The sequence below is a fragment of the Macrosteles quadrilineatus genome, unplaced genomic scaffold (genome assembly GCF_028750875.1).
Source record: "Macrosteles quadrilineatus isolate MER2022 unplaced genomic scaffold, UCM_ALF_1.0 Scaffold_23__1_contigs__length_1887923, whole genome shotgun sequence".
In the NCBI taxonomy this organism is placed as follows: Eukaryota; Metazoa; Arthropoda; class Insecta; order Hemiptera; family Cicadellidae; genus Macrosteles; species Macrosteles quadrilineatus.
Window position 1 is genome coordinate 634,104 of NW_026542616.1, and position 16,183 is coordinate 650,286.

Genomic DNA, 16,183 nt, shown 5'->3' on the forward strand with positions numbered 1-16,183 from the left:
TTACAGGAGTTATTTCAGATTGAATAACAGACATATTTACAATGAGTTTAAAAGAGTCAACTCAAATATTACCGTTGTGTAACTCAGACCCTGTTTATCTTCGTTATTGATAAACCTAAAGCATTCCGGACGGTTCTCTCCTTCTCAAAATGCCTCGCTGTACAGGCAACACAGGTCATTAATAGAGGGCCAATTGAGAACGAAAAGTCGTTTTGGGGTAGTGTATTTGTAACCAAATAGTTGAAGTTGTCCAGGTTCAGGTTCAGACTGTGTCGTTATCACGATTGCGCCTCCTGTCTATGTTTCGTTGTCGTTGCGTCGGAGACATTTAAAAGAAATAAACAACAAATAATAAACAAATTATAGCTACACAAAACAACGATAAATGCACAAATTTAAGTTACAATCATGCTAACACAATCCATCATAGCAACACAAAACAACGATAAATACACAAATTTAAAATACAACCACGATCCGTCTTGGGGGTTATGTTTACACAAACTCAAATATTAAATAAATGTACTCGTGTTTCATTGAATTGAAAAGTAAATAACAGCAATAAAATTATACAGCTGATCAAAATGTAAACAATTATGTTCTTCATAAGGATAACATGGGAACTTTCAAAGCCACTGGGGCAGAGCCCAAGGGACTTTTTCAAAAATGTAAGGTCAGTTTGCAAATCTACGTGACACGCTCTTTCCAATGAGACGTCAATGGATAAAATCGGTTAAGAAATGGCGGAGGAGTTCAACCGACAAACTTTCGTGTAGCGTATTAATTATATAGATATTTATAACAGCTTAAATTTGTATACCTATGATACTCATATAAATAATATATTTTTTTTAAAGGAGTTGTCGTTCTTTTATTTTATAAAGGGGACAGCCCCCGAGGAGTAAGTGGATAATGTTAAATGTAAGCATTAGTTGATATGGACCGTAATGGACGTCAAATTATAGCTCTTAGTTTAGTTAGTAAAAGAACAAAGCCACAAACCCGACCTCAAAAAGTTGATTCTATCCAAAATGGCGGAGTTTTAAAGTTTCCCCTTAAGTTTTTAAATCCCATTGTTGTCAAATATTGTAGTATGTTTATTCCATATTCCATCGGTATCAGCTGTTTTACTTCTTGTATAACTTAGCACACAAAACACATACAGTAGCTAAGCTAAGCAAAACACTTGCCGACTTGCCAATTACTTATGTAACTTCTACAAAATTAAGAAAAACTCTAGGGTTACACTAATTTAATTTACATCTGAAGAACTACATTGTTAGTCACTAACAAGACCACAAGATCGCGCCACTCATCCTACACTCATCTTCATTCATACTTGGCTTAAAATGCCTACATTTGTATGGCATTTCAGATTAAAGTATTTAAGTGTTGTTACATTCTCTTCCGACGAGGCAGTACGATCAAGTTGTGCACAGACGCTCTAGACACCGGTGAAGTGGAGGGGGGGATCAGCTGTTTATATCACCTCTCTCTAACCTCAAACCCATTGTTGCTTCGGCAACAGGTGAAGTAGTTGAGTGGTGTGAATTTTGCGCTGTGAAATCTCGTGATTTCGAACTTTCGATCGCATGTTCAAACCGCCCAACCTGTGACAGATGAGGTGGATTTTCGAAAAAGTGTTCTCTGAGAAATTAAAAGGACATCCGCAAATGGATAACATCTTCCGCCAGAGAAGAATGCTGGTCCCAAAAAGGTACGGTGAATTGTATTTATATAAAAACCCTATTATACAGTAGATACTTTTAAAATTATTATTCTCTTAAAATATATGTCTTTTAAACCTTGGATGAAAAACTACTCTACCAATTAAAATTAAAGTAATTTTAATTGCCAAAATTATATATCACCAATAATATGTTAAATATTAGGTTAAATAAGCATCATAGGTTTTAAAGTCATGAATAGGCCTAAAGTATTGCTTAATCGTATACCGTAACATGTTTAAATGTAAAATATTGTAAATTATGCAATTTTAACACTAATATAATAGAGGATTGAAATACGTAGGAATTTAAACATAACTACAAAGTATTGATTAGGTTCTGTAATATTTGTTATTTACAGAATATTTCTATTTTAGTTTTTTTAATACGCAACAAAATCTTTACATCTATTTCTTTTAGAGTATATTTATTTATTATAACAAGCTAATAACAAAATTCGATGATTCTCTAATTCGATTTACTCAATCTCAACAATTGATATTCGATTTATCAAAAGTAAAAATTAAAACTCTCGAGACATTTTAGCTTAGTGTACGAATTATTTACCAAAATTTACAAAAATAATATACGTAACATATAGTATACATGCTTGGATTCAAATTTAATTTATCATTATAACAATTATTATAAAACCACTTAAAACTTTCGTAGCTCAAATTAATCTAGGAATAAAAATACCTTGCAATCTTATTAAAAAATATAATACATCGCAAAATTTAATGGTAAATTATATTCACAATTTATTTACTACTGGATTAAAATGCATTACTTTCGTTTCAAAAAACATTGCATAATGTAATGTAATGTATAAAAAGTTGTTGGATCGAAGTTATAAGGAAAAGGATTCCGGATTGCAGAGTATTTCCAAGGTCAAACCTCAAGGTTTTGAGCAAGGCTGTTCAATGATTTTCTTTTCTTTTGACTGTATCAAATTGGTCTTATGTGATCGTTGATCAAATTATAGTTGATATGTAAGTGACACCCATAGTAAATATAGCTTAATGTACTTAATTTTCCATTGAATGTATATTTAACGAGAAATCCGCAATTATTGAAGCAGTGACAACAAAGTTTAGTGTGTGTTTAAAGGGAATGTAGATTATCAAAATCTGGAATACAGAAAGTAAATGCTTAGGATAAGAAATAAAACCATTGACTGTACAGTCAATGTTAAAACTCATCGACTGGGTATTACTAATTTAGGTAGCCTACTGAAATATTGGACATGTATTTAACATTACTGTAATAAATCATAATACCCCCGCCGCAGCAAACCTGCAGACTAAGCGAATTTCCATTTGCCTGATTGGATTTACACTAAAATGTCTTCTTAAAAATATCACATTTATTCCCTATTTAAATAGAATCAGTTTAACACATACTTAGGTTTGCTGCAACAGGGAGGGTAAAAGGGTTTTTTTAATGTAAAATGTTAATAGTTAGTAAGAAATAAAAATATTTTCCAAATTTGATCAAAATATGTTCATAAACAAGCGAACTACAACAGTTTACTTATTCTCCATAAGAATAACATGGGAATTTTAAATTTACAATTTTTTGGAATTTTCTCCGTAACCATTAGGCGCATAATAACACTTCAATATACTAAATTATTTGTTTTTTTAAGCTCTACAAAATGGTTTGGAAAGAAATTGCTAAATTTTATGTTTTTTGGGTCAAAAATGCGAAAAACCTATTTTTACCCGATAAAACCCCCTGTAAACCCCCGTTCCCATGGTCCGATCATGCTGGATCGCGAACTCGTTCGAATAAACGTAGGTTTACACGTTTGTACCAAATTTCATCAAAATCGGATCATTTTTGCTCGAGTTATCGTGCTAACGGACATATATATATATATATATATGTATATATATAAATATATATATAAATATATAAATCTATATATATATATATATATATATATATATATATATATATATATATATATGAATTTGAACGGATGGTGTTTTTGGCCTCTAGGGACCTCAAAACGAAAAAAAAAATCGGTCCCGCGTCCAGGTCTTACCATGAGTACTACGGTAATAGCTTATTCCCTATATGGGAAATTCGCTAAAAAGGAAATTTTTTCTGCAAAACATATTTGTCAAGATATATTAATTAATTGGCCTACTATCTTGTTTACGTAAATCGCCTTTAGTGTAAAACAGCATTACGAACACCGAGTGAAATCAAATATTAATAAACATGAGACCTACGGTAATAGCTTATTTCCTATATGGGAAATTCTCTAAAGTGTATAGTAAAGTAACAGAGCTAACCTACATTGAACACTTTACGTGAACGACCAAACCCATAGCCGTCTGTAGTATTTTATCTCTAGTATATTATATCTAGTATACTAAAGACGGCTATGCCAACCCTCAATACAATGTAAACACGAATAAAATTTACGATAACCAACAAAATTAAACAAGTACAATATGTGTTTCCTTTATTTTTAGTGTCTGTGAACGAAAGTAATCTGAAGAAAGGGTTAAGAGCGATCAATATCCAAGAAGGTAGAAAATTATTGAATGAAGCGTCAAAATAAACAATGACCAGCAACGGCCATAACCAGGGAAAGTGGTCAATGAAAGTGCAAACCACAAAAAGTCGATTGCTTTCATGATTCATTGTTGAGCTAAAGTCATTGTTGTTGACCATCACCTTATTATAGTGGCATATGCATTAGCTGTCAATATAATGGAGTGGATAAAGAGACTAACTGGAAAATAGGTTGATTCAGTTTGACATTAAAACCAAATTTAATATGGGAACGTTTGCCATTGCTAAAATCACTGTTTGTCGATTAACACTTAAAATAAATGTGCTTTTAATTGAATTTAATTTAATGCTTTTAATGGAAAGTGACAAAGCAATAAGATTCCGGTAAAGTTCTGAAGACACGTCTATTGAAATTGCTACTCCCTTACCGAAGTCTAAGGTGCCATAAAGTAGTTAGCAATACACAAATAACAAGATCAAGTAAGTGAAGCCTATAAATACGAAAAAAACATCAAATTTAAGCTCAATAGTCTCATTATTAGGCTTATTATTATTATTATCAATTAAACAATTATTTAAATTTGTAAAATGTGTTAAGCACGATAACCACTCCTAGCAAATGACCAGTTACCTCACCTATTCACAGAAACATTTATGTTAATACTTGCTCTACTTTACGGCTACTTGTTAGCGACAAACCCGGATAATGACTTGAGGATCGTTTGCAACGGTGACGGAAACGTCACAGTGCCTTGTACAAACTGTTACTGAGCATAATCTGTTATTTTTATCGACAAACCCAGATAGATTACTTGAAGTCGTTTAGCTTGGTAATGTTGATAGAAACGTCTCGGTGACTTGAGCAAACTGTCACTGTGCGTAAACTGTTATTTATTAATAACAAATTCAGATAAATTAATTGAAGTATTTTGCAACGGTGACGAATGCGTTATAGACTATCAAGTAAACTGTTTACAGTTTTTAAACGATTTCATCTCGGGAAAAAATCATTGACGCCGTTAATGACTGGCGATGGTTTTAAAATACCGATACATTGTATTTTACTGGTAAAATTAAAGAATATGAATAAAACTTAAAAAAATATGAAGTATAAGCTAATTGTATAATATGTCAACGATTCGTAATCTTTATAACCCGCGATGAATAAATTAATAAATGTATAATTCTGGTTATAAGTATTAACATTGTGTTGTGAAGTTTATAGTTTTCACATCGAATATGGTATTTTTAGGCGTCAATAAACATACTCTATCGTAGATTGTGAATCATCTGAAAGAAATGTGTTAATGATTGTTAAGGTAAATTTAATTTCCATCTGGTTATGTGCAATTAATTGTGATTCTTACTATGAGTTTCTTCTTAATTTACTACCTTTAAAACTATGTTATCGAAATAGTCTAGTTGATCCTCCTATTGGGACTGATGATGATTGGAGTTTCCAATCGAAATCGATCACCACTTACCACCTTTTTTGTATATTTACCGTCTTGTGAGTAACAGTATAAGCGTAAATACAGAGTGTTTGTGAACTCTCTCGAAAAAATTCACAGGATTATTCCTTGGGCTAATACATGAATATTTTACATTATAAACATAGGTCGCCGGAGCCTCGTTTTCCGTCTGTCTGTCTGTATGTGTTTTTTATAAATAACCTTATAACTCGAGTTTGAATCAAGGTACAAACTTTAAATTTGACACAATTGTGTATTTTGACGTGTTACACAAACAAGCAAAATTTCATTTCGTTGACTATAGCCGTTTTAAAATGGTGGCCATCTAAAATCTTTGACCTCAAATTACATGAAAACCACTAGAGTTGCAAAAAAACACAAGAGTAACAAAATTTAGGAAATTTTATGCCAAATCAAATGACACCTAGATTTTAAAGATCGGACAACAAACAGCTGAGTTATACATTTTTAAAATAATAAAAAATTTCTTTACTGGCTTTTAATTGTTATTGTTTATTCTTAAAAATCATCTGATCCTTTCTAAATTGTCACAAAAATGTAAGACAGCTGGTTGGACAGATGATTTTGAGATTATGATCACACGATTATTTTGAGTTATGAATTTTTTTATTAATTAATAATTTCTTTACTGGATTTTAATTGTTATTGTCTATTCTTTAAAATCATCTGATCCTTTCTAAATTTTTACAACAATGTAAGACAGCTGGTTTGCCCTAACAACAAAATTTAGTTTTTTTACTAGATGGTAAATGTATTAAGTGTCCTATTTTTACCTTAACTATTGAGATCTGTTTAAGGTTACGTAATGTACTCTGTATCAGATGATTTTAAAGAATAAACAATAACAATTAAAAGCCAGTAAAGAAATTATTAATTATTTAAAAAATGTATAACTCAGCTGTTTGTTGTCCGATCTTTAAGATCTAGGTGTCGTTTGATTTGGCATAAAATTTCCTAAATTTTGTTATCCTTGTGTTTTTTTTTTAACTCTAGTGGTTTTCATGTAATTTGAGGTCAAAGATTTTAGATGACCGCCATTTTGAAACGGCTTTAGTCAACGAAATGAAATTTTTCATGTTTGTGTAACACGTTAAAATACACAAGTGTGTCAAATTTAAAGTTTGTACCTCGATTCAAACTCGAGTTATAAGGTTATTTATAAAAAACACATACAGACAGACAGACGGAAAACGAGGCTCCGGCGACCTATGTTTATAATGTAAAATATTCATGTATTAGCCCAAGGAATAATCCTGTGAATTTTTTCGAGAGAGTTCACAAACACCCTGTATATGTTTTAAGTGTTATAAGACGTTTCTTTATTTACTTTCCGTATCGAAATAGTGTTATGGTTATTCACTGGTCGCAGGCATTTAAATCACAGAGTAAGCGCATGCTATAAAGGCTTTGTACGAAGGCTTTGCTTGCTCGCACGAAGATTATTATTTTGCATAAACAATAAAATTAAAATACATTTATCTCCCAGCAAAACTTGGCCTACCAGGGGCTAAATAAAAACACGAAGATGCAGAAGGAGTCGAGTAGCACGCAGTAGAACGTGCAACGAACCGAGACTTTCGCGCCAACTAGCACACACCTCCCGCCAATTATAACAGCGGGACAAGTTCAAGGTCCACGAATCTTGGTGGAAAAATCCCTGGGGTAACTGTAGGGTCTGGCACGTTGGTGAATACACTTTTGTATGCATCTACGCCACGCCTTTGGCGTTAAAAATTGTAATGAAACGGCTTAAACCCTCTTCTTGTTACTTACTAACGGCGACCTTTTGTTAGATAGCATCAATCAATTAATTGATAGTTCAATGGATAAAGAAATCAGTCTATAATTGACCTCGCTTGGAATCGACCTTTAGATATTAAGGCGAGCACTATAACCACTTAGCTACCCAGAAGATTTTAGTGATCAAACTCATTAAACTTTTGAGGATATGCCAAGAATAGATGCAGTTAAATTATGTATACTGTAAAAGACTTATAAGAATTATAACTTATAAGGTTAATATATTAAACAGAACCATTCCTCTGTGCACTGTTAACAATAAGTTTCATATATTTTATTTTTGTCATTATGTCCTCATTATAAGGCTTGTTCAGAGCCGAAACATACAAATAAAAAAAACACACTGCATCAATGGCATTTAAACTCAATACCAAACACATGGTTACGATATATTGCCGCACTTAATAAGTGCATTATGCCCATTTTAAAAATTTTAGTCGTTTTACGAACATGTAATGGCGAATCATCATTGTTTAAACTTACTACTGTATTACAGTCGCCCGAAATGCAAGTGGTGCATTAATTACACTGACATTCATAGATTATTTATAATATTTTTCATAATATTTGATATTATATGAAGTAATGTTAATAAATTGAGTTTTGTATATAAATCTTTAATGCATTTTAGTCAGGTCAATTAAAGAAAATAACCCCAAACCAAATATAGTATTTTTTGGATTAAGTTCATTGAACGTATAAAATAACTTATTTCCCAGTAACAAGAAATGCCATAAAAGCGTGCAATTAAATAAAAAGACTAACCTTTTGGAATTTGAGGTACCTAACGATCCGATCGCAGGCTGTAATTTTACCGTCTCAAGGAAGCGGTGCAAAGAGTGAGCAAGATGGTTTTAACGATCTTCGAGGTCGATAAATTTCAGGTTTAAGTGGCTCTAAGGGGTTTTTCTCAAGAAACGATGGTTTATTACCAGTTTATTACTGTGCTCGGAGAATGTCGGCTTATTTGCTTTCACTACAGAAAAAAAAACTTAAACGATTCTTGATGGATTGTAGAGTAGCTACAAACTGTTAATTTGATTAGTAGTTTGAAATGTTGTGTTTTAAGTACGGTAATTTTAAGTAGGTATTTTTTTTTACATAAGATTTAGCATAGAGGCACCTAATTATTTGTACTGTATAGTAATGTTTCTGATACAGCAAAATTCTATTGATGGTTAGCTCTCTCGGCTAAAGTTGTTGCTTTCGATAGCTAAAAATAGTTTGGTAAAATATTTTAACCTTATAAAATAACAAAAAAATTTGGTCCACTTTCTTGTAATTTGCTTTCTTAACTCAATTTAGGCCTATAAACTATTTTTAAAGGACCTTTTTTCCTCCAAAATATATTTTTGTATAGTTTCTTCAGACTTTACCAATTTAGTATATTATACTGTTAACTACACGAAATAGTCTATATTAATTTATATCTATAATATATAACATAATTTTTTCCAATATCTATGGACTAGGCTGTAGTAGAGGATAGCTTATGCGGCATTTTTAAAATCTAAATCCTTCTCTCAACATCTCAACTTCTTTTTGCAAGATTCCGTAGAAATGCAGTAAATCCAAACATTTACAGACAACAATGGGTGTGTCATTCGAACACAGTGGTCCAAAGCGAGAGTCAACAGCTGTTTATTGTCAGCTGATCCGAGGTTTATTGCAGTCAGCTGTTTTGTGCGGACGATTCACGATGACGCATAGTATATACACTGTACAGCACCGAGAGAGAGGTTGTAAGGAAACCGGTCATTATCATGATTAGATTTTATCTTAGTACCTCCATTACCTCATTATAGAACACCGACCGCAGCGCCTTGACCATGAAGTTTGATTTGATTTACTGTGTTTGTACTTAGCATTACAGCAACTCTTTTGATCTTCTTAATGCTGGATAATACATTTCTCGTGGCTATTGACCACCTGCGTTATTCTTTGTATATCGAACTACCGTAAAAAAGGTTTTAGCCCGTCTAACGATATTTAGAAATCGGACAGAAGTTTTCTTTCACCTTTGACCCTGTTACACAGACACTTCAGTTCATGTGATGTTTGAGAACCAATTTTGAAATCAGTGCAATATATTTTACAACTCCTTCATTAGTACACACGTTATTCAGACTTTTCTACGTGAACGCCCAAAGTAGGAAAACCTTTCCGTCTGCCATTCTCCACATGTGATAGTGATACCAGAATGTATCCCATAGTCACCTCGGCGGCGGGGGAGTACAGTGGCCGTTATGTAACGGTAGGATTTGCTGGTTTGCTCTGGAATACCAACCCATGGCCAATCTGAGAAATGGTCGTATCCGTTGCCACGGTCACAGTGTTGTATCTGCTCCAGTACCACGAGTATCGGCTGCAGACTTGCATGGCAGACCTAATGAAATCTACTCTGAGAAAGTAGGAAATTGAGATTTGTACTTAGAAATTAATTTTTTTGTGCCTTCCCTAGTGTCATTTTGTATTAAAAAATCCTTAGGTACTCCTAAAAAGGGAACTTCCGTACATTTTTCTGGATAAGCCGGGAATCGAACCCTTACCTCTCGAATGTTCAAGACACAGTTGTTACACCTACACCCAATAAGTGAGGCATTTTAACTTACGGCTTCGACAAGGCTCTAAAAATATGAGTTCCAAATTAATGTAGCATAGCTCCAGAAAGTATACCTTCCCAACAGTAATAGCTTTTAACGAATATTTAATTAGAAACGACAAATGATATTGCTTTAAGAAATTCAAATAGGATTAGTTCAATTCACGGGGGTGTTAATTATCAAGGATTCAATCAATAATCTATAAATACTCAATAAATAAAAAATAATCCATAGATCAATTGATAATCAATAATCTAGAATTAATAATGCTATTGATTAATCTTGAAGCACTACACATTGATTTCCTATGTAAATAATGTTAATACATGAATGGGAATTTATAAGTGGGACTTTTACTTAGTTTTTAAAACACATTTGTCACGAATTTAAAAATCACTTTATTTTAATGAAAATATGCATGGAGTTTAATACTCTACAAGTTTACTTTGATTGCCGTAAAAAGTTTGAGGAACCCAAGATTTTACAGCTGTGAAAACCCTAATTGTAAAATAGTGTAGGTGCAAATATGTAGCCGTAAGAATGGCTGAACTCAATATATGTCTGATATGGCTAAAAAGTTTAGTTTTTAAATAACATTGCTTAGATAAATACAACTCTAAACTAGCATGGCTCACCGACTGCAGAACTCTTAACTTCGAAACATGTATAACTTTGAAATAGCTTGGCTCAAACACAATTTTTTTTAGGTGGAACTCAGAAGTAGAATGGGACGAACAAATTAATTGTGAATTCGAAACTAGGATAACTCCAAAATTTATTTCACTAGTAATTAGATCTGATTTGATAACAGTGGGCGATGCAGGCCAGTCACTGCTACGATGACCTTGAGGTGATTGATAAGGGTTGTGGCCTTGGGGTTGACTGATAAGGGCACCATCGGAGGTCGGCCAGTCCCAGGTAATGCCAAGGCTGTTCAAACATATGGAGCAATTCACCCACCACTCTATTTGTCCCAACTGTTTATTTTATTACCCGGTCAAATCATTGTATACTTCGTTGTTTGGTTAACTTTTGGAATGTCATGAACATTGTTTGTACTGGAATCGCAAGGGTAGAACGCGTAAAAATGGTTCGATGTGATTTGGGAAATGTTGTAACATTCGCTGCTATCATATACTGTTTTTTTTCGAATAAGCCCGCTTTTTTATTGAAACTTTCAACAATGAAAAAACAGCTGATTGCGAAACAAAAGCTTTATGTTACATGTCTTCCTCGCTATCCAAAATCAATGCTATAGCATTGGAAGCATACATTCAGCCAATTTTTATTTCCGTTATGTTCATCTATAACATCTATGTAACATGTTTAAACAATTACATCTCAATAGTTTAAGTTGTCAGTAATTGAAGCTGATAAAAACACTTCCACCATCCACCATCTCACTTAACATAATTGAAAAGAGAAATTAAAATCTTGAGGTTTGACAAATTAACACGATGCTGACAATTTTGAAAATCCATTTCTCGTAATATACAATCACAAAACGATCCTGGAAATAAAACATAACCTTGTCCGTAGTGCGCTTCTTTGGGAGATTTCTTTCCTGGTTATTTCTGTGAGGTTACCCAAATTTGTGGTCGGAGTCCCCTTCAACTAGCCTTCGATGGTAGTGCCAAATCAGCGATGTGGTTAAGAAAACACGGTAAAAGGGAAATTGTTTTGGCAATAATCTTATTTGGATATTTGGTTTTGAAGGGAAAGATTTGGGAGAAAATTTTAAGTGGTATGAAGTACTGTAGTAGGATGATGGTTAAACCAATAAGCTTCTGGTAACTCTGTTAGCCTAAGAAGTGGTAATTTATTTTATCGGTTTTTGCTATACAGAATATTTTCACTGTTAATAGGACAATATCCGGCAATACAAATGAAGCACATTCTTGAGTGATGAATGTGAACCTAATTAGATTATTACTAACTTAATTGCTTCAAAGTTTGCTTATTTGGGATGAATAAATACATTTAAAATATAAAACCAATTCAATTGTGATTCATTAATAGATCAAGACAGATGTATACAGTTTTGCTGTTTGTTCCCTTTTATGAAACCATAAATGGTCACCCAATATAGGTTTTTGGTTGAGACCTTCCTTTGGCAGAGATTGTCTAGTCTACCCACAATATCAACCTTGTTGACTGATTTTGAATCCATAGTTACAATATTTTTCCAAATTTGACGTATACAAAGCATTAACCATGATGGTATATAGTCAATGGTATTACCTTACAGTGGCCATGATAAAACGTGAAACTACAATTATATATAGTAACATGTTTAAATATTTATGCACGTGTGAACATGATGTTTCTCATGCAGATTTCATATGGATCAAAATCTTGATACAGTAAACCGGTCGTCGACTTCACATCACGGAGCGCTGCCTGTATGATACAATCACCACAGCTGCGTCGGCGGTAATCTGATGTACATAGAGTAATGCCGCGGCGAGTTAAACAAAGAGTAAGAAGCACACACCATGGAATATAAGAGGAAATTTGGTCCTTACCGTGCCGGATCGACATGATGTTTATGAACGCTGTATAGTTTGGTTGCAGCTTACTGTACAATACTTTTTAATATGAAATATTTAAATCTTCATTATTTTCATTTTCGGGTATTATTATTCATTTAATAGGTAATTGCCAAGAACATTTAGTCGGTGCAACGATTTTGATTATGCTAGCCATAAATTAATAATATTTCATCATCGATTCACTTTCCTTATGGTTTGGCTGAAGAAACTTGAAACATATGTTTCGGTCCTTATTTGTGCGTTGCTTTTTGTTAACTTTTATATACCTTGATTTTCGGCTCAACTGCTGTAGTTATTAAACCAACTATACATTTCAATAAAAAAATCACCAAACAGGTGCTTTATGTAACAAGTGCTACAAATCGTTGACTAAGGATACACTATTATGTACTAATATAATTGCGGACTAAAGTGCTAGTTAGCATCTAACGCATCAACGATTGATTTATAATGACATAGCGGTCTTGTAATGCTTTCACGTTGTTCCCAGTAATAGTTGCAACGTCCCTTTCCCATCGTTCCACTGTCCATGTACCAGAGTCCGGCGTTCCTATCTGTCGTTGACGTTCCTGTCTCGGACGTGGCTTCAGGCTTTTCCTACGAGTGAAGGGATTGGTCACGTGACACGTGCTAGAGTTTGGACCGTTTCTCCACGTCAACAATTAATTACCTGCATTGAGAAAGAAATTACTTGTAATGATTACATAATTGAAGTTCATGGCTTTTCAAATTTAAATTTTTTTATACATTTCTGTGTCGGGCAATTATTACATAGGTTTTTTTTATCTAAGTTAGGTGCATTTTGACTAAAATAACTTTTTGAGATATTTGTACTGGAAGGACACTTTGAAGATGGATAAAAACAAATACGTGACTATAATCATGTATAGTTCAGTCCAGTGTCTGGGAAAAGTGAAGGCAAGATGTGTCTTATCTCATTTAGTGTCTTCTCTCATCTAGGACACTGGACTGAACTATTACTGAGTATTATATTTGGGTCCTATATACATGACATAACGCTGTAGTTAATATAACAGAGTAAACTTATTTACGGATTTATTTGGATTATCCACGAATTTCTCTTCTCAGTTTGTTTGGGTAGGTTTAAGTTAGTTGTGAAAGATAAATTATCGACTACTGTAATACAATTTAGCTCCCTCTTATTGGCATATATATAAAACCAAATATTCAGTTGAGGCCTTCTTAGAGAAAGTTCCTTTTTTGTCTAGCAAATATTTACATCGGGTTTGATGTGAAATTTAGTATAGACATACATGTTAAAATTTTTATACGACTAATATTCCGCTCTATATAGTATATATATTATAAAAAATTTGTGTTTTACAACAATATCAACTAATAAAATACATTTAAATAAACAACAACAACATCTTACTGAGTTAAGGTATTTAAGAAATGTCTACATTTAAATTTCAAGCATTTAAAACTGTTAAAAATAAAGTATAAAATAATTGCGGAAAGTTAAATAAAATTTTGTTGAAATATTGAATAACACCTGTTGACGTCCTTCATGAATAAGTAAACAATACTACATAGCTAGTGTGTTTTTAGGGAACCCCTTATCACTTTCAATCAAGGATGCTATTGGCCAATCTTGAAGCAATACACATCGATTTCATATGTAAACAATATTACTACATCAATGAAAATCTATACTTGGACATTCTTCTTAGTTTTCAAAACACATTTCGTCACAAATTCCAAGGTCACTTTGTTATAACTATAAAAAAAACCTAAAAATAAAATTAATTCTTCAAGATAATGTCACTCAATATTTTGTAGTCGATATTTAGAAATACGATTTAATATAGAAATCAATGTTTTGTGGGGTAAACAAGTACGCATCGAATTTTTTTGCAAGGATATTTATTTTGAACTAAATTCATGCAGTTACGTAACTCTTAATAACGGAGTATTCGAATTCTTTTTTTAAATAAGCCATTTTAAGTAACTACAGAAAGTGACAATACTCTAAATAAAGAGTTCTAAAAATCTGAATATTAGGAATTAAAAAAAACACGTCCTCAGGAATAAGTTGAAAGTTTTAAAGCAATGGAATTGTCGGATTACTACTAATACAACGATCCGTGTATAAAACAATGCATTCCATTTTCAATTTAAATTTACAGAAAGTTAAATATAAAATATTATTTTTGGCATTGTATTTATTTAATTCTCTTGTAAAACTAAATGGTTATGGAATTTTAAGCTATTGCTTAGGTTTTCTCATTCAAAAGGTCATAATATAGAAAACTAAGATATGAAATTATTGCACCAGTAGCTCACTTAATTTACTTAACAGTAACACACACTGTGATTTTCTCATCCATCTAGTTTATTTAGGAACAAAAAAAGCAACTGCTTGCCCATATAAATGGAGTATCTACTCTGGTATCTAAATATCAATACTAATTCATAAACATCAAATAGAACAAACAGGTTTACACTTCATCGTAATCAACAGCTGTTAAGGTTTTAGATACTTCAACACCTGTTTCATTGTTGACACCGCCTTCTAGAACGCTCTGGTAAATGTCCAGTCAGCTGTGGCGGTCCACCAGCTGATGATCTGATCAATCTCATCCAACCATCTCACACTTTCTCGATTAAATACTTCCGGTTCCTCTTCAGGATTTCTCTAGTTGTTTCCGACATTATCGGTTATCGCTTGGATCTTGCTGAAACCGAATCGTTGACTTTCTTCCCAGGTGTTTTCCGAGGGCAGAGTTCGCGTAGGCTGTTAATACAGATGACTCTTCACTTGCCGAAGGAGTTGATTTAATAACGGTTTTGGGCGAAAAGAACTCTGAACCTTGAAATGATGATGGCTACTCTTGTAATTGTATTTTATATAATGTAGAGGTTTCTCAGGTTTATTGACGAATTGAAATAGAAAGATTAATCTATCAATGAGTAGAGTCCACGTCTAAGATTTTAAAACGAAGACATTTGACGTGTTGGTTCACATATTCTTAGACAGTTTTAATCATTTATATTGGACATAACTGACGGATACACAAACTGAAGATAGTACGTTTACGTGTAACGGCAAACCATTTAGTTTTATTCCAGTTTATTTTAGAACTAAATTCTTTCTGGCGCTTTCTAGTAAGCTAACCACAAACTTCATTATACTTATAAAAACACCCAACTTATCGTCTACGCTTTTATAGCATGCTGTGCAAGAATTTGTTGTACAGTATTTAATAGTCCAGTGATGGTAATGCAACATCTATAGTATGCGTTAGTCCATTCTGAACCTCTTCTTCTAAAAACATTATTCGTAACCAACCACAAATCAGTATTCCAAATAATTTAGACAGTTCGCAGCAATCACCAACAAACATTGTTATTAGCAATGACACAGAGAGGCATTCCGAAAAACAGCTGATTCTTTCACCATTAGGTAGTTGAAATAATCAAAAGACAACAACTATTGATTAACATCCAATCACCAG

At 32.9% G+C, this 16,183-nt stretch overlaps 1 protein-coding gene across 2 annotated transcripts in view; it reads left to right on the top strand.

Annotated features, from left to right (window-relative positions):
- The first annotated feature begins 1,533 nt into the window (after positions 1–1,533).
- The window catches only part of LOC129005553 (heparan sulfate 2-O-sulfotransferase pipe-like), a 66,537-nt gene continuing 51,887 nt past the window's right edge, over positions 1,534–16,183 (top strand). For both annotated transcript variants that reach the window (XM_054434463.1, XM_054434464.1), the window contains exon 1: positions 1,534–1,717. In XM_054434463.1, coding sequence (XP_054290438.1) covers positions 1,620–1,717 — 98 coding nt within the window. In that variant the 5' untranslated portion in view covers positions 1,534–1,619. The remainder of the gene's footprint in view (positions 1,718–16,183) is intronic.